Source organism: Lepisosteus oculatus, chromosome 28 (genome assembly GCF_040954835.1).
Source record: "Lepisosteus oculatus isolate fLepOcu1 chromosome 28, fLepOcu1.hap2, whole genome shotgun sequence".
NCBI classification, from domain to species: domain Eukaryota; kingdom Metazoa; phylum Chordata; class Actinopteri; order Semionotiformes; family Lepisosteidae; genus Lepisosteus; species Lepisosteus oculatus.
In genome coordinates, this window is record NC_090723.1 from 10581807 (window position 1) to 10600595 (window position 18789).

The following is an 18789-nucleotide window of genomic DNA, read 5'->3' on the forward strand; positions in this document are numbered from 1 at the left end:
AAATGTAACCCTATTAAAAATAGGTTGCTCTTAAAAAATCTTTAAAATCTGGAAAGAGATTGGGTTGTTCAGGACGTCTGTAATCACTCTACTTAATCATTATAGTTCACAGTTATTGTACTTCCAAAAACAGTGATTTTATTTCACATTATGTCACAAAACACCCCAGTGAAACACTTTCGAAGCATATTTTTAGTGGGGCTGTGCTCTTTAGATAGCAAATTCTGAAAAGGTGTGGATATACAGTACATGTATCCCAGACAATCTTACCTCCTGTGCTACCTTAAGCTCATTCCGAACAAAAAGCACTTCCTGGCTGGATTGTTTCGCTGTATTTGTTAAAATCTTCAGTCTTCTCAGGATTGTTGCAACACTGGCAGAAGTAAACAATGCAGGTTTCTTCTAAGAGAATTAATACTTTCAACTTTTATTCCCAAATGGCAACCAAATATTTTAATGATTGCTGTTAATACACCAGCTAAAATATCAATTGTGTCAATTTTCAAATTCATAATTTCTTAAGTTGACAATTTGCACAGTGTATTCACCAGGTACTGTTTTGTACTGATATGTAAAAATGAAGAGAGAAAATGGATGGGAGAGGTATCCCAGCATTCTACAAGAAAAACAGCATTTTACAAAAAAAAACAAGCATTTTACATGTGTGTTCAGGGGTGAGAGTTGTTCAATTGTGTTGAAACCATGTAAAAAACTCATATCTACTCACCGGTTGGCCTGGGCCCTGGCCTGCTGCCACAGATGTGTGAATATATCACGAAAGTGCTCTGTAAACTCCAAAAACACCTGCAGACTGAAGAGGTGCAGTCCTGGTACCTGGTGAGTAACATATCTCAAGACAGACTGGTGAATGGTGGCCATAGATTTAGTGAGAACTTCCAATGAACATGCTTCCTCACCTGGAAAAATTAAACAAAATGTTGGATCAATTCTTAACTGCTATAATAATGATGCATTTTGCTCTTTAAGATATAGGGTAAAGGAAAGGTAATATGTTTAGTCAGACAAGGTAATGATTGTGTACTAATCAAATGCACTGTATTTTTATAGTAAAAATCAATGTATTGAAATATACTGTAGACTAGTACAGATTGAAGTAAGAGAACTGCTCTTTTGAACACTGTTACAAATAAGGGAGAGAGTGATTAAATAAAATGTCCCTGTGTGGTACAGGCAGGTAACAATCAAACTTGTCAAACAGATTTATTAACCAAATAAGACAGTGACACAATGTATATGTGGCAGGCTAGAAGTAATGAGGGTAATAATGTAAGCTGACCTGCCACCCAAAGTTGCTGAAACCACTACTGTTTGTAAATAGGATCACATATGATGCATTACAGTAGGATCTCAACATCTGGGATGAAACCCCAGAGCAGAGATGAAGGTGAAGTATAACTTTCAAATTAGCCGTGCAACAGACTAGGATCCCAAAGAATCTAGCTAGTGAGTGAGCCTCTTCTTGCTTTCTGTTGAAGAACCCACTACACATTATCTGCAGTAGGTCTTCTTTTTGTATCAAAATGAACGCTTCCAGTTCTGTATCGGCGTCATGGGGAATGACAGGCTGGAGACAACTTTACAGGCTCAGTGACAGGTGTTCAGTACAATAGGGTGTGCTAATCATGGGATCACTTTATCCCTAAGTTGTTTTGAAAGGTTCTTGGTCTTCAACATCAAATTTGGCTTGAAAATCACTATTCACTATCTGACTGAGGGACCTTATAAAGATAGGGTATTTATTCTGAAAATGTTAACACAGTATTATTCCATATGGAGACCACTCAGCTTATTGTGTGTATTAAAATTTGACGATGAAGACCAAGAATACCTCAAAAGGCGGCTTATTAAGATAATTTTGTGCACTAATTTTGCTACAGCAATTGGTTTGAATACTTATGCAATAATCACTTCTTCATTTTTCTATTATATTAATTATCTATTTCTTTAATTTTTTTGCTTTGAATGTTTGGAGTGTGTTTGCATATAATGAGTGCTTCTTAAAAGTGTTATGATTGCATGTATTAAAGAAACAAGATGTGAAAACTGTACAAGGGGTGAATAACATTTCAAGGCATTGTATATAGTACATCTTTATTCCAGACAGGAACATCAACAAGATAAATTGGGACTGTCCACTATCTTAACACTGACCTTTGCCTTCCTCTTCAGGTGGCAGAATAACATCCTGTAGACGGCTGGCAGCCACCTCTGACAGAGTTTCAGCTGACAAGGGCTGGAACATCTCCACACAACTGCACAGCTTTAGCAGTCTGCTTAGGAAGATCTCCGAAAGCATCTTTTCTTTTAGGGGTTCAGCATGTTTTTGGCATTTAGGGCTCAACATGATGAAAACATGCAGGTTCTTCTGTACATGTTTATAATATCTACATAAATATATTAGACAAATTATTTAATTTAGCTTAACAACACCTTCCAATTAAAAAAGTCACACTGGTCATATAGTGAAGTAATATCTTTACCCCATTTAAGATTTGATTAATTGCAAAAACCGAAGGATTTTTAATTGTTTAGATTAAAATATAATGTGCACATAGAAACAAAGAAATAAAACACCATCGAAATGCTTTTACGTTCTAGGTCTTACCTTTCTAGCACCTGTTCTTCTCCGAGTCTGTTCTTTGTGTTCTTCGTCAAGGCTGTTATTTTCTGCACTGCAGCACTCAGTTCATCCTTGTTGTAGAGACCTGGAAAAGTGCCTTCTGCCATCACAGCCAAGAGCTTATCTAGGACAGACTGACTGACCTCCTCATGCACCAGAATTACTACTCTTCCACCAAAGACCCCAGCGTGGTCGCTGGCCTCCTTCAGGATTTCACTGACCTCTGTCTCATTGTTGGGATTTACGTCATACAGCCGGTAGCCAGAGAAGCTTACAGCAAATCGTACAAGTGTCTTTCGGCCAGTGCCCTTGCCCATTCCAAAAAGGGCTGCATGACCTCTAGGTAACAGCAGGACTCTTAGAATATGGGTCAGCTGTTGTACTCTCTCTCTGAAGATAGCTAATTTAGATTCAGGCCCAGAAACAAAACCTTTGTCAATCATCTCCTCTCGGCACTGCCACTGCAGTAAAGAGGACAGCTGTTGAATAAGAAGATCCATATCTTTTTCCTGATATACAGAGCTACGTTTGAGGCTGTACTGCTGAGTGGGAGACTGCAGTGATTCACAGAAGTTTGTGCTGAAGATTATATCCTTTGCATCAACACCCTGAAGTAACTGGATGGGGAGAAGAAAACTTGTTATCTTTTGGTTTGGCACTTCATTAACAATGCTTAGTTTAAAATATATTCCCAAGTTGTCTCTTCTTTTTATATTTTTATCAGCTGTTCTAGGGTGCTTGCCTTGTTTAGGAGGAGATGGCTGTAAAATCAAACTTTGCACACTATCAGAAAAGGTGGATTTTGTAGTTGTCATCAAGGATTTAGCAAAAGATTCTTTCAAGTATAAAGACTTCCGTTCATCATCTCTAGAGCTGGTATTTATATTGTCTTTATCACATGTTTCAGCTGGAATCTTTTTCACGTCTTCATCACTACAAATCTCTAAATTACTCTCCAGGGGCTCTATGGGAGTGATGGTGCTTGCACTACTTTCTTCTTCAGATGAGTACACAAACTCCTCAGTCTCAGTCTTCAGTGAGGATGCTGGGAGTTCTACACTTGTCAAGTCACCCACAGTACCTTCAGACTGGACTTGACAGGTCTCTGAATCAGAAGAAATGATATCTTCACTCTGATCATCTTTGTCAGGCAGAGGAAGGATGATTTCTGATTTCTCTGAGTTTTGATCGTTTTCTGATGGCATTGCACATGACTCATTTTCCCCTTTGGTTTTCTGAGAATCAGATTCTTTGGGGCAGAAATATTTCTGTGAAACTTTATTTAACAAAGATGCTAGAACTCTTTTCTCATTCTCTGATGAGAGACGATCTCCAAAAGTGCGAAAACATTCATGAATCCAGAGACGGGTAATATTCAGAACAGCAGCTAAAGAACCATGTGTTGAGGAAATGTTGGCAAAACCCAGGGCAGAATCTGTTCCCAGTGAGCTGGTCTTTCCTTGAGGATACTGTCGTGCTGTGGTACGAGGAGTCCAAAGAAACATGCCTTGGAATACCTTCTGGAGATCATGGTAGGAAAACAGAAGGTATGGCTGTTGTTGATGGGGTGGAAAGTTTTCTTTCACAGCACTGTAGAGATCAACAGTGGCACCAATAATGCAGCTAGCTAATTCTGTGTATTGTGACACAGCAGTGATGTGCAAGTCCTTCAGCCAGTGTAACACCCTGGGAGAGTGTATAGACAATAGGTGTTCTGTGACTAAGCTTGGCAAGGTGAGCACAGAAAAGAGACGGAAGAAACGGGGAGAAATGCAAATTGTCATAGAACTGCAGCACTCAGGCGAAACACAGGTAGCCAAATAACTCACAGCACCCGAGTTTAAAAGCTTGAAGTGGTAACCATCTGAAGTGAGCACACCACCCTTTGACATGCACTGTCGTAAGGTCTCCAGCACAGATGAAATTTTTGAACCAACATCTGTAAGTCAAACAGAACAATTCTCAAAAACTTCTCCATAACAGAACAAAAGACATTTTTAGGACTTAAAACCAGTGTCATTATTTGATCACTAAGCAGAAGGGCTCTGTACATTTTTCATACAAGACTGAAAACTACATAAAAATGGTTTTGTTTAAACCATTAGAACACCACAAAACATTCTGCTCCATTGCCAATTAATTTACATTGCATAACTAGAAATAAATTCAATCTAACCCCAAACAGCCAAGTCAAAGTAGAAATCCTATTTCTTAATTAGGAGAAAATTATCACATCATATTACAGAGTAGAGTAGTGGGGATTTTATTTTTATTATCTTATAAATTAATGTAAAAGTTTAAACTGAATGTTATTTGCCTGCTTATACAGTAGCTTATATTTGTACAAGAGATGCTTGGTGTGACAAACACTCTTCTGTGTGAAGCACCACACTATCAAAGCCAGCTGCACCATGTCATTCTTTCTACTAAAGATATTGTTCCTCAATCTAGTCAGAGAGGATGGTAGCTAAGCTTTTGCCGGGACTTCTAAAAAGAAGTTATTAGAATAATGGTACAGTTCTTGTCTTCTTTGGGTTATGACGATTTTCTGCTTAAGAAGATGTACTATACCTGAAAACATATTGTTTAGTTTTCAAAATTAGCACTGGATTTGGCATTCGAATGCCAGAATTATACTGGTGAATGAAGTACAGTATGTGCTCCAAGTGTTACTCCGATTCTCCTACAGTATTTGTTCCCAACAGAACTTACCACATGTGGTATGATGGAGGTCATCTATGAACAGGCAAGACTGTTTGCTTCCCGCAGGGGACAGTCCTGCTGCTGAGAGCTTAGCCCTGGGGCTCCACATGTTCTCCAGCACATTACGTACGTCAGCAGCTCTGAGGCAGGGGGTAATGGGGAGCCGCACGTGGGGACGTTCGTAGTTGAGCAGGGACTGGGACAAGGTGGTTTTTCCAGCCCCGGTTTCTCCCACTAAAAGGGCTGGCTGTCTGGAATCCAACAGTACATCCAGCAGATATGCATACTTCTCAAACTGGAATACAACACAGTGCCACTGTTAAGGACTTCTACTCATTACAAAATATGTTCTGCTAATGCTTACTCTTAATTTTATTTTTTCTTTATACACAACCACTGTATAGAATTTCCATTTAGGCAAATTCAGTATGAACTTCCTCCACCATGGTAAATAAATTATTTGACATTTTTCCTCATTTCTAGATCTGAACCTTTCAACTTTCACAAGGAAATTTAGAATATGTTGAGAAAATTTAACTCCAGAGGAAAATGCTCTCAGTGCCACCTGATAGTGATTGTCTCAAATTATTTTATTTCACTGCTAGAAAACTTGCAATTTCCTTTTCTTCATAGTGCGAGTAATGTGCACATAGTATTATCATATCCTTAATGTAATCTTTTGTATATACATACATTCCTTTTACTTGGGGTTAATGTGTAAAACAATTCTATAGCATAGCTGTAGTGACTTACTGACCTGTGGTGGTATAGAGTATGACAAGGGAGGGGTCTTTATCCTGCTGTTTAAAAGTCCAGTGTTCATCATCTCCAGGGTTCCCTCATTCTGATTAATCAAGTAATCATAAACAGTCCCCTCCTGGGGTATTTCAATGCTGTACCAGCTCTCATAGAGTGACTTCCTGGCAAAGGCATCAAACCTCAACCAATATCTGCAAACCCAGAAGTAATGCATACATCCTTATGGACAGGCCTTCAGTACTTTGGAATAGTAATATCAAAAGTAATGGAAACTATGACCCAAAACATGTTGTCAACCTCATATCAATGTCTTTAATTATGGAATGATATTAATACCTCACTTAGTAGCTTAGTAGTCTTTACATGGGTTTAATGAGCATGCATTCCCATGGGCACCTTTTCTTGTATATGAGTGTATGAGGACATCATTGTTGTATTAGTAATGGCATTACTAATATTTTTAACATATCATATAATTTAAAAATTTGTTTTATACAGAAAGGCATATCAATTTTGGCTATGCATTAATACATTCATTGGAGTCTGTAAAGATTAATTACTGTGTCTTCACTCCTCCAACCTGGTCGCAGTGGGGGACTAATGGAAGCAACTATAGTTTGCAGCGAGCAGACATATACAGTAGCACACACAGAGAAGCAGGAGAGCAATGTAGTATTAGCATTTTTCTGAGCTCCTCTGCAATTTTTTCAAATTAGCTGCAGTTACTGTTATTTAGAGTTGGATTGTTGTTTGAGGTGATAATTTAATATTTTTCCTTATTCAGCACTGAATAGTGTATACAAGTGTTGCAGCCCAAAACCCACAGTGAAAAGATGTCAGAGACAGATGACCAGCTGACAGTCAGGGGGTTGTCTGTTGGTAACAAAAGAACCCTATGCGAAGCCAAAGACATGAATCTTTGTTATCTAGAGAAGGTATCCGAATCACAAGGCAAGGAGTAGTCCGAGGTTTGTGAGCAAAAGCCAAAAGCAGAGTAAGTAGAACAACAATGGTATATAGGGTAAGTTCTTCTTGGGAAGTCCTCAATAGCGAGCGAGGGGAAGATGGGAAGAGGGGGTTTAAATAGGAAAAGAGTGTGATCTTAATTAGGGCGTGAGTGCTTGCTGTGCATGGCAATGTGCTTGTGTGCTTGTGAGACAGAGTGCGATTTGTGACAGACACCTTCTTGAACGAATGTGTGTGTGAGGCAGGAGATCTTGACTCAAATACACCTATTCATGCTGCAATAAAATCTCAAGAACTGAAGAAGGTGGTTGACGACACAATGAAGTTTATTGATAACTGTCTTAATTCTATTGAGACGAACTTATTTTTATCCCTTCAAATGGCACAACATGAGCTAAGCAGGGGATGGAAAGTGGATAAGGTCCTGACTGCCTGTGACAATTGCATACAGACTCTCGAGAAAATTAGTCAGGACCTACACTCTACTAACAACTCTGTCCAAGTCAGGGTGAATGATCTGGAGGTACAATATTGCCAGCAAAATATAAAGATATTGGGCATCACTGAAGGAGAGGAGACAGATTTATTTTCCAAACTGCTATGGCAAAAAAATGCTTGAGAAAGTAGTGATTGTGGACAGAGCTAATTGTTCTCTTCAACAAAGACCTCATCATTTGATTTACTCATCAACAAGCACCACTGCTCTACAATGACTCCAGAGTATTTTTCTAACCTGCCTGCATGGCTGATGTGCTGAAAGTGACATGCCTTTAGAGGAGTTATGAAAATATTTGGGAAGGAGGAAGTGAAACACAGTCTGCACAGTTTTGGCAAAGTTATGGGTCTATTATGAATCCACAGAACAAACATTTCAGTCAATGAAGGAAGCAAAAAATATGCAGAAAAGATTTCACAGCACTAAGGACTCAAAGTAACTTGCTAATGGAAACCCAGATAAAATCAAACTATGTTCCAAATTATGTTACAGAATAATTTATTTAACCAAAAATTGTATTCTAGCAGAATCACAATAGGAGAAGGATTGTGGGAATTGTGGGAATATCTTCATGGAGTTTGCACGTTTTCCCAGTGATTACATGGTTTTCCTCTGGGTGCTCTGGATTCCACCTACAATCCAAATATATACTGTGAGCTTAGTTGGCTTTTGAACCCACTGAAGCTAAGCAGGTGTGAGCCTGGTCAGTACCTGGATAGGAGACCTGCAGGGAAAACCTAAGTTTGCTTCTGGAAGAGGTGTTAGTGGGGCCAGCAGGGGGTGCGGTCCATGTGGGTCCTAATGCCCCAGTATAGTGACAGGGACACTATACTGTAAACAAGCGCCGTCTAAAACGGAGGTCCTGACTCTGTGGTCATTAAAATCCCAGGGTGTTTATCGAAAAGAGTAGGGGTGCAACCCCGGCATTCTGGCCAAATATCCCATGCCTCCTAATAATCCCCCTCTATGAATTGGCTACATTACTTTGTTCTCCTTCCCCCCCTGACGGCAGGCGGAGTGACGCGCCGGTTGGAGTATTTCTCGGTTGCATTTAATGGCAACGTCAGCTCAAAGATTTGGTTCAAACCACCAAATGGAGATGGGTGTGCTGACAAGCGAACTCTGCTGATGCGGGAGTAATGCTAGGATGAGAGAGAGCTTAGTTGGCTTTTGGAAAAATTGACTCTGGTGTGAGTGTGTACATGTTGGTGTTTGTGTCTTTCCTGAATTGATTAAATAACTGTAAGGAGAAAGAGCAGTATGGCAAATCAGTGTTAACAGCAACGGCACTATGCAATGTATTCCTGTATTCTCAAAGGAACTTCTCTTATCACCTCTGATGGCCATTATTGAGCAATAGTAGTTCTTGTAGAAGAGACAGAGAGCTTGTAGATGTTTGCACACACTAAATAAGTTTGTTTTTTTGGAAACCATCTTACTTGGGATGCAGATGTCCTCCAAAACCCCAGACATATGACACCACAAATATGTTTTTGGCTTGAAGATGCTTCTGAGATAATAGGTTTCCAGGGTCTTCCAACTTAGTTGTTGAAGGACTTTCAGCTTCAAACATAAAGAGGAAATTGTCACTGACATCATAGTGCCCTCTATTTTCCATAATGTACCACAATTTAGTAGATGATCAAACATTTTTATTAATAATAAATCTTAGTAATCATGACTTAAAGTGTTTTAATTAATTCACATACAAAATAATGTTGTTAACAACAGATAGGATGCACTGGAGGAGGCTAGTTAGCGAGGCAAATTACAACACCTCAGTAAGTATGTTAACAACATCTTACACTAACAACAATATTAAGAAGAAAATAATTCATAATAAATTATATAAACATTCTAAAGCTTTTCACAGTCTGATCTAGGAAAATGTCACAATTGTGACTCAATCTCAATCTCAGGTATAAAGTAACTATAATTTAATACAATAGATAATAAATTAACAACTGTGCATAGGTTTTTAAGAAGCTATATAAACAATATTTCATATTATGATGAAAACTCATTATCACTATCATTACCAGTTTTGTTTATGTTCCTGGGTCCTGCCAGCAGCGCTTTGCCTTTCCCAATGAGATATTGCTCTAGGAAAGAATGCAGAATCCTGGTGAATGACATCACTTCCTGCACTCCATGTGCCGTTGTCTTGTCTGCACTGAGGATGCTGCCCTCAAGCAGTACTGGGGAAAGTGCTTTGTGTTTAAGAAAGCTGAGTGTGCTTGAGAACAGGTCTTCTGCCAGCCTATTCCACAGTCTCAGAGTTGTCTGATCCAGAGAGAATTCCCGGTACAGTGTCTCCAGTTCTGCCTTCCATATGGCTTTCCAGACTTCTTTCCCAGAGTGATAAACTATCCCACACCGTGTCACAGTTGATGGTGAAGCACTGGCCAGCTCTGTCACTTCCATGAGTAACTTGACTTGTTCAGGAGAAGGTCTCACTTTCTGACCACTGGAGAAGCACAGATATGGATCTTCAAGATCAAATAAAGTGCTAAGTTGATCCATCCAACCTTCAGCCAAGGGCTCTCCATCCAGCACCACCCACTTTCCTTTATGAGTTTGGCTTTTTTGTCTTTCTCTTGTGGAGAAATCTCGTCTTTCAGAGTCCTTCAATATCTTTGTAAATGCCCTCCACCAACCGCCATGCTGCTCATCATGATTACAAATTCCCGAAAACTCCTCCTCTGAAACACTGTTGGGGAAGATAAACATAGTGTCCACAGAACTCCATTTAGATTTCAAAGTCACAGACTCTGGACTTTGCATGCACTCCTCATTATAGTCTTCCTCCTCTGTTTTGACCGCCAGTTTTCTTAAGGCTCCTACCAGAGTCCTGTAGCAGGCAGTCTTTCCACTGCCTGCTGGTCCCACAAGGATGACAGCTCTTGACAGCTTCAGTGCTTCATAAAGGGAGAGGACATTCTTGATGGTCCATTGATCTGAGTGCAGACCTATCTCCTGAAGCTCTTGTGTCACTGCAGAGGACAGAATTGCAATCTCGTCTGTTTCTGTTCCCTGAAGGGGGGAAGCAGAGAAAATATCTTCAAGAAGACTCTGAAAATGTGATACTTTTTCAGGGTCTAAGATGGCCGTAACAACAACTAATGAAATGGCTTTTAGAATAGCTTGCTCTTCATCCTGTGCCTCAAGCAGTAGTGTAGATATGGAAGATCTTCTGAAGTTTGAAGAACACAAGCTTTTGGAGACCTTCTTCTGTTCTTCAGGTTGCCACATTAGGTCAGTTTGGTCTTTTTGTTCATTTGGCTCACATATGTGATCTATGACCTTGGTTGAGCTTTTTTTAATATTTTTACTACCCTTTAGGTGATGTTCATGTAAGTGTATCCCCGCAGTAGTTATGATGTTTTTAAGAACCACAAGCCAGCTAGTACAGTTGTTGATAAACTGAGGAAGGCAAAGTGATTTTTGGGCCAAAGTCAGGAGGCAGACCAAGCGGTGGGCCAGTGATTGTGCCTCAGAGAACCCAAGGGCTGCTAGTGAAACCTCAGCAATGATTAAGTAGTCCGGCTGAATTAATGATATAGGCCTAGTAGCAACACGGAGATTCTCAGGGATCTCCGAAGTGGAACCAGACATAATGAGAACACATCCATAGCCATGTTTAGCTAAACAAGTTCTTCCAGCAAAAGATATCAGCCCAAAAGACTGAGGTTCATAAGGTTTTGTTTGAGAGATCCTAACTGGTGTAAAATTATTTATTTCAGAAGGATTTTGACTACATCCCAAGATATAACCTGAAGGAGGGGTTAAGAAATCTTCTTTAATACCATTTTGCAGTAGTGAACTTGAAGACTGAAGTGTTTCATTATGTGGTTGAATCTGCTCCTGGAATTCTGCAATATGTTGCTGATTTTTCTGCAATGCAGTCAGAGCACGCTGGATGTCAGAGAAGTATTGCCCAAGTAAGGAAAGGTCTCCTTGGGTCATGACATTCACACATTCCAAAACCAGCCAAGCTCCAGTTTGAATGGCACCGCTAAGCATCTGGAGAACAATACTGGGGCTCATCTCTCGGGTATATTGCAAAGTAACTACTTGTTGACCTAGAACTTTGCCTAAGTGAACAACAGTTTTGCTCTTCCCTGACATACTGGGTCCAATTACTAAACTTGATCTATAACTGGTTAAGGAAAGAAGTATCCCTAAAACTGCTCTATCAGAGGAGGGGGTGTTCACAATCATCCAATCATCAGGTCCCACATACTCATAACCATAGGGTATATGGGAACCCAGAACATCAACATAACACAACTTTGCATGCAACCCAGAATCTAACAGGTCTGAGTCCTCTTGATCACGTTTTGGATCTGAATTCAAACTATATTTTAGCAGCTTCTGCCACTCAAAGGATGATTCAACTTCAGTCTTTTGTTCTAAAAACCTCGACATCAGATCACAGTGTTTCATGGCAACTAAGACTAAAGCCTTGAAAGCTGACATAACTCGCTGTGAATCTAGACTTTCTCCATAGCGTAAGGAGTGTTCCTGGATAATCTGGATCAAGCCTTTCAGTTTGGTTGCATAGCGTGCTTTCAGTCTGGTCCTCTTGACAACAGTTTGGTTAAGGAAAGAGCTCTGGATTTCCTTGCACCACAACACTTCTTCTGCCACTAGAAGGCATTGTAAAGGAAACTGGGAAGTCAGATCCCATGAAGGGTCATTAAACTCATCTGAATCACTTGATCTTTTATATTGGTTCCATGTTTCTGTTTGCGTCACTGGTGCAGGTGTCATCCTGGCTACTATACAGTCCCACAGCAGGCGGAACACCGCCTCCCTCATTCGTTGTTCCAAATCACTTAGCCAGGCCAAAAGATTGTAGTTAGATGGCAGAGGAGAAGAAAAGGGCAGCTTTTCCCCCAGGTTTCCATTTACTCCTATCACAGACATTTGCAAGTCAGAGAGGTCCATGCTGGTCATGGTGTGATGTTGCTGATCAAGGGTCTTGAGTACCAGCTCCTTGACACTGGGAAAGCATTTACGAACCAGAGGCAGAAGTGCAGAGTGGTTTGGGTGTAGCGATAAAAGCTTTATCACATCTCCATCACTTAGGAAATTCAATCTTGGAAATTCACATCTGGGTGAATCCAGGAGGAAAAGAAGCTGGTTAGAGATCTTCTCCATTGTGGACAGCTCTTCCATAAAGACGGATCTCAAGCACTGGCCCTGAAACTGCCCTGGTGTGCCAGTCTTTTTCCCATGTCGGACTATGTTCAGCACCCTAGGGCTGCAGGATGTAGCTTGCATCATATCGCGGTAATTTGAATCTACTGTTCTGAATCTGCAAAACTGGAGATATATTACAGTAAGAGCTGATTATTAATGGCTTGCACACCATACAGAAATAAACTGTCTTTATGGACACATGATTTTGTAATACATTTAAAATAATACTTTATGATTCTATATAAATAAATAATATACTGTAAAAGCTCTGTACTTGTCTTCATAAATTATAAAAGCTATATACTATAGACCTGTATAAGATACAGTCTAGATACTTGTAGATATTGTAACATGGCCAAAAAACATTTTCTCTTTATATATACACACATATCACACAACACTTATAAGTATAAGACAACTTTAAATAATCAAGTTAATCCTTCTTACATATGGTGAACAGCAAGATAATTACATGCTACAGTTTTTATGTTACTACTTAGTAGATGGTATAAGCTAGAGCCTCAGTTTGAGGAATATATACTGCAAAACAACATCCATTAATTGTAACTAATCTTCCAGTAGGGTTAGTAAATAGGTGTCTAAATGCAAGATAGCCTTAGAATGACCATATTATTTATTATAAATACTGAAAACAGTACAAAAGTGTTCAATAAATCCCAAATTTCTCTTACCAGCTCAGGTTTCTGAATGCTGACTTCAGTTTCATAAAATATTTTGCTAAGGAAAACCCACTCCTGCTGGTATCGCTGCCAGAAACCTAGGAGCTCTTCTGCACATTATAAATAAAATAAAAAAGAGCTTAAGTAAATCAATTCATGTGATTGAACCGATTAACACATAATATTCTAAAACTAGACAATATGGGGAAGCAGTTAAAAGGGCAAAACAATTTTAGGATATTTAGTGTAAGGCAAAGAATGTACATACTATGTTAAAATTGCATAAAGCACTAGTAAGGCATCATTTTAAAAATTCGGAACAATTGTGGTCAATGTGTCTGAAATCAGTCTAGAGAATAGAAACCAGATACATTCCAGTATGCAATGTCCTACTTTGAAAAGTTGAAAAATCATAAATTTCAGTCTTAAACAAAACAGACTACGAAGAGACTTGAAACAAGTATTCAAAATCCTTAAAAGCATTGACAAGGTTCAACTCAGTAGACTTCAAAAGAGTAAAATGTGAGACAGATGACAAAGTAGAAATGTATTTAAAAATGAGAAGAGGATGCTCTTCTTTACCCAGTGTTTAAAATGACACCCAGCATTACATGATACCCTGTCTTGTATCAAGAAACAGCTGAATAAGATACTTGTATCAATTGAGTACTAGCTACGTAACAGGCTAGAATGGCATCCTCTCTTTGTAACTGTTCTTACTATATGTTACTTATCATTTGCTCTCCTTTTCTGTCTCTATCTAACTTGGCAATCTGACACGACCAGCCACATGACTGCAAAGATGTGTACTGTAAAGCACAATAGTGGGAATGAACTTCCTTCCACCCATATTTTTTGCTACCGGATCCAATCAGACTACTGTGCACTGGCTGTTTTAAATGACAAATGAAAACTCCCTTTCTCTGTGTCTCTTCTCAAGGATACCCCTTGAACAGAGCCAGCAGCTGACAAATCAGACCATGACGACAAACCCAGACACAGAGCCATTTTCTTCAGGAAGTTCAAATCTTATCAAGAAACGTTTTGCCAATGGATCTATGTTGAAAAAGCTTTAATATTTCTATTACAATTCATGAATAGTTAAACTATTACTCCAGACATAGTTGATAAAGTTTAGTTCAGAATAGTAAATACATATTGTTACAGCTTTAGGTGACTTAGAAGTGTCTCTTAGATTTTAGATAAAGTTTATGACACAAGGAAGAGTAAACACTTTAATATTCAAAGGAGAGAGTATGTTTGCTGAGGCCTGGGGGGGTCCCTTGAGCAGAAACAATTTTAAAGTTTATCTTAGTATACCTACTGTAGGTAAGTTGTGGGTTAGAATCATCTATACTGCATAGGATATACGCTCCCATTTATATTGTGGCATCCGGGGTACAGAGAGAGATTTAACTGCTTTATATTTAGTTAGAAGGCAGCACTTCTCTTGTGTGGCCACTATAGGCATATTAAGAGTTTAATGCTTAGTAGTAGTATGGGGTTTTCTGGGTGACCAGAATGTTAGGTCTTTGAAACACCTTGTTGTAAATACTGTACATAAAGTAACTTTGTGTGTTTTATGTTGTCCAGTGTAGTTTGTGTTTTGTCATTGTAATAGATATTTATTTAACTAAGCATGCCTGGATTATTACTCCTCTCAACAAAGCTGTGCCAGAGAACAAATAATTTGCGTGCCTCCAATTATACCAACCGCTCAGGTATATTGCTAGAAATAAGTTGATAAGATAAGTTGTCAAAGCACTTATCAATTTACTGTTCCAATTTTAATGGTTTCAGTACAAAGCCCTTATATCACTAAATATACAGTACGTCCTATAATCCTATAATGGTCTACAATGCAAGTATTTAGAAATGCAAACTGTGTATGCCTCACTTCTGCTGTGACCTGCAATGTAAATGAGTGTCAATGTGGAATATGCATTTAATGAGACAGTACAAGGCAGAGCAGAAGTGATGTAATGCAATATTGACATTTCTCAACGGGGATGTTCTTGATTGTAGTTCCCAAGGCAGACACATTTACATATTCATAGAACCTCCAAAACCTTTAAAACTGTAACCTAATAGATTCCATTATAAATTATATTGTGCAAAACCCAGATTGTGTGGCACTCCAAAAAAAAATAATTATTCAGTTTACTCTCATATTAGGAGAAGGGGAAACAACTTTTATGTCCACCATTAGTAAAAAAAGACAGACTGAAGGGACTCTGTCTGAGAAATTGACCTGTTTTTCCTGCTTATATCTTATATTATGGTTTTCAGCATATTGTGAGACGTATGGCGGTACAGCAGTAGTATGTCACATGGACAGCACAAAAAGAAAATGCTAGATGACAGTTGTCATTGTCTGAACTTCAAATACCTAGTCATTCAGCACATGTTGTGGTTTTTGTGCCTTTGTAGTTTTTGTTTTTGTTGTTTTTATGATTTTTGTGATTCTTGTGATTTTTGTGAGCTTGCAGAAAAGACATTTCATTGCCAGCAACTACTGCTGCATGCTGTATTGTTGTGCATTTGATAAACTTTGATTTGATTTTTATATTTCAAAAAGTTGAAACAACAAGCATATGAATATTAAAAACTACCTTAGAATAGAAGACAGAGTTTAAACAAGTCTATGTTGCCATGTCTTTATTTTTGTTACTTCATCATACCCAATTCCTGAAGAAGGTGCACCCAGTTCTCTACCTCCTGTCGGAACTCTGAGATGTGAGGAGATAGCATCATGTTGGAGAGCGTCATCACACTGTCCTCAGCAAGAGCCAGGAGATTCTCAAAGCCTGGAGGTCAGACAATGGGGCTTTCTAGCAGCATAATTTACAATCACAAAGAAAAGGACTACAGATGCCTAAAATAAGCCAATCAAATAAATGAAATGCAAATCAGGATGATAATTTTTCTCACAGTTGTTAATGCCACTTATTTAAATAACATAATTTATTTTGCTACACCAAATTCCAGTCCAAGTACTGGAACCAAGTACTCATTCAGGAAAGGGAAGAAAGATCTGATTAGCTAACCTATAATAGTGAAGGTGCCACTGTCCTGATAGTGCTGCTTTCTTGTCACATCATGCAGGCGACCACTAGGTGGCCTCTTAGAGCGGTCAGGGGGTGGATCTTCTTGCCACACTTTCACAATGAAATTAGCCAAGCGGAATTGCTCCACATTCCACCTCCTCTGCAATTTCCTGAATGCCTGTTCCATGTCCGCCTCGGCTTTCGCATCTTGCCAGACCTGAAATTATTATAAGAAGGATTAAGTGAAAACTACAGCTAAAAACATAATTCCTAACAGCAATCCTTGATTTAAAACTTTTCATCTGTAGTGGATTCTTATATTAGATATACATGTAAGTCTTAGTCCTATCTGTAGGGTTAGATGAATTGAATAACCTCTTGTTTGTTACCATTCTAATGTTATCATGTTCTTTTGAGAAGTTCTACCACAGCTACTGTAGGGTGACTTGAAAAGAGGTAAGAAAAAAACACAAGAACACACTAAAATCAGAAGAAATGTGAAGTTCCTCCTGGAGTGACTTCACTCCATGAGATGTGTAGGGAGTTAAAGACTAAATGAATAGTCACTCTCTATTCCCAGCCCTGTTCTCAGAATGTTCAGTGTACAGACAGATTTCTCTTGTTATAGGGTAACTAAAGTTAAGAATTCCTCAGTATGCGCTACCTCTAAATAATGTTTTATGTACATATTAAATTGTACATTTACTATTGTCCAATATATAAGTCACAGCCAACATAAGTATATGCTTTTGAATGCCTACAGAGGTTTATACAAATTTTCCATCATTTTTCATGAATCACACAGCTGAAGACTCAATTTGCATTTGCAGTATGATCGATTTCATCTTTCACATGCTGTCAGTTCTTGTATAAAATATATGTTAAAGCAGAAAAAGAAAGATCTAAATATTTTTTATCTCTTCATGTCTTAGTAGAGCAAGTTTGGAACAACCAGAACTCTGTGGCTTTCAAATGCCTTGCAGCTCACAGAACATGAAAGAGCAATAGAATTTTATTTTTAATGCTATTCTGTTTTTGTAGTTTCCCAGGTTGAATTTCAAGTTAATTGTGGGACTACCTTGGTGATGCTGTTCTGATACTCCAGCAGACTTTTGGGGAGCAAATCTGCAACTGTGAGGTGCCATTCAGTCTCATACATCAAACCCAGTCCTGTTGAGAGACAAAGTCATCACTTGCTGACCTGCTGTTTATTCACTTATCTTCTACAACTTACAATCTACCTTTGTTAACAGGAACAGTATAAACATAATAATATACATCTTCAGAAATATAGTATATTGGCTGTATAGTATTACTTTATTAAAAAATGCCCTTTCTATAGCCTTCATGAAACAGGCTTACATTAGTTGTACTAATAGGTCTGTATTTGCTATGTACAGTATTACTTATTTTCTAGCAATACACAGCTTCAGTATAATATATAAACAGTTGCTACAGCTGTTTTTTGACAAGCTGTTTTTGTACTAGTACTTACACATGGCTTACAAATGAGCTCTAAAATGAGTTGTTTTTAAAATAAACTGTACCTCTGCTAAAGAGAGTAAGAATAAGAATAAGAATTTGCCAGCGGCTAACCCACTGAATCTAAGCAGGTGTGAGCCTGGCCAGTACCTGGATGAGAGCTAAGGTTGCTGCTAGAAGAGATGTTAGTGGGGACAGTAGGGGGCACTCACCTTACAATCTGTGTGAGTCCTAATGCCCCAGTATAGTGACGGGGATGTAATACTATAAAAAGGTGCTGTCCTTCATATGAGCTGTGGTCCTGACTCTGTGATAATTAAAAATCCCAATTTGTCCTGACCAAATTTCCCATTGGACTTTACCAATCTTGGCCTTCTAATAATCCACTTCTATGAATTGGCTTCATCACTCTGTTCTCCTCCCCAGTGATAATTAACGTGTGTTGAGCATATTGGCGTACTATGGCTGCTATTGCATCATCCAGAGGGGTGCTGCCAATGTAGTGGTGGTGGAGGAGAGTCCAGAAAAGTGCTATATAAATGTAAGGAATTATTATTATTTTTGTTTTAGTTCACAGGGATGGAAGTCCCATGCTGACCTTTAAAAATGTGTCTCCAATGTTTGTGCTTGAGTGTGGGGCTGCTGAGCTTGAGCAGTAGGGGCAGCTGCTGGCTGAAGTTCTCAATGAGCTGCATGGTCTCTTTGAAGACATTGTCCTGGGCCGGTAGAGTTTGAACCAGCAAGGATGCCTGATTGAGCCAATCATTAACCTTCTCTTGTGCATGTGCCACCACAAACTGCAAGGAGAGG

At 38.9% G+C, this 18789-nt stretch overlaps 1 protein-coding gene across 5 annotated transcripts in view; it reads right to left on the reverse strand.

The window, feature by feature from the left end:
- The window catches only part of LOC102698365 (dynein heavy chain domain-containing protein 1), a 72630-nt gene that overhangs the window by 33426 nt on the left and 20415 nt on the right, over positions 1–18789 (reverse strand). For 3 of the 5 annotated variants that reach the window (XM_069185627.1, XM_069185626.1, XM_069185629.1), the window contains exons 16-28: positions 18578–18776; positions 17576–17667; positions 16498–16714; positions 16132–16257; positions 13463–13560; positions 9605–12893; positions 9005–9128; positions 6102–6294; positions 5354–5639; positions 2627–4580; positions 2173–2405; positions 728–917; positions 271–373 (exon numbers count right to left, since the gene is read on the reverse strand). In XM_069185627.1, coding sequence (XP_069041728.1) covers positions 271–373; positions 728–917; positions 2173–2405; positions 2627–4580; positions 5354–5639; positions 6102–6294; positions 9005–9128; positions 9605–12893; positions 13463–13560; positions 16132–16257; positions 16498–16714; positions 17576–17667; positions 18578–18776 — 7104 coding nt within the window. The remainder of the gene's footprint in view (positions 1–270; positions 374–727; positions 918–2172; positions 2406–2626; positions 4581–5353; positions 5640–6101; positions 6295–9004; positions 9129–9604; positions 12894–13462; positions 13561–16131; positions 16258–16497; positions 16715–17575; positions 17668–18577; positions 18777–18789) is intronic. The other 2 variants (XM_069185630.1, XM_069185628.1) reach the window with 2 other exon arrangements.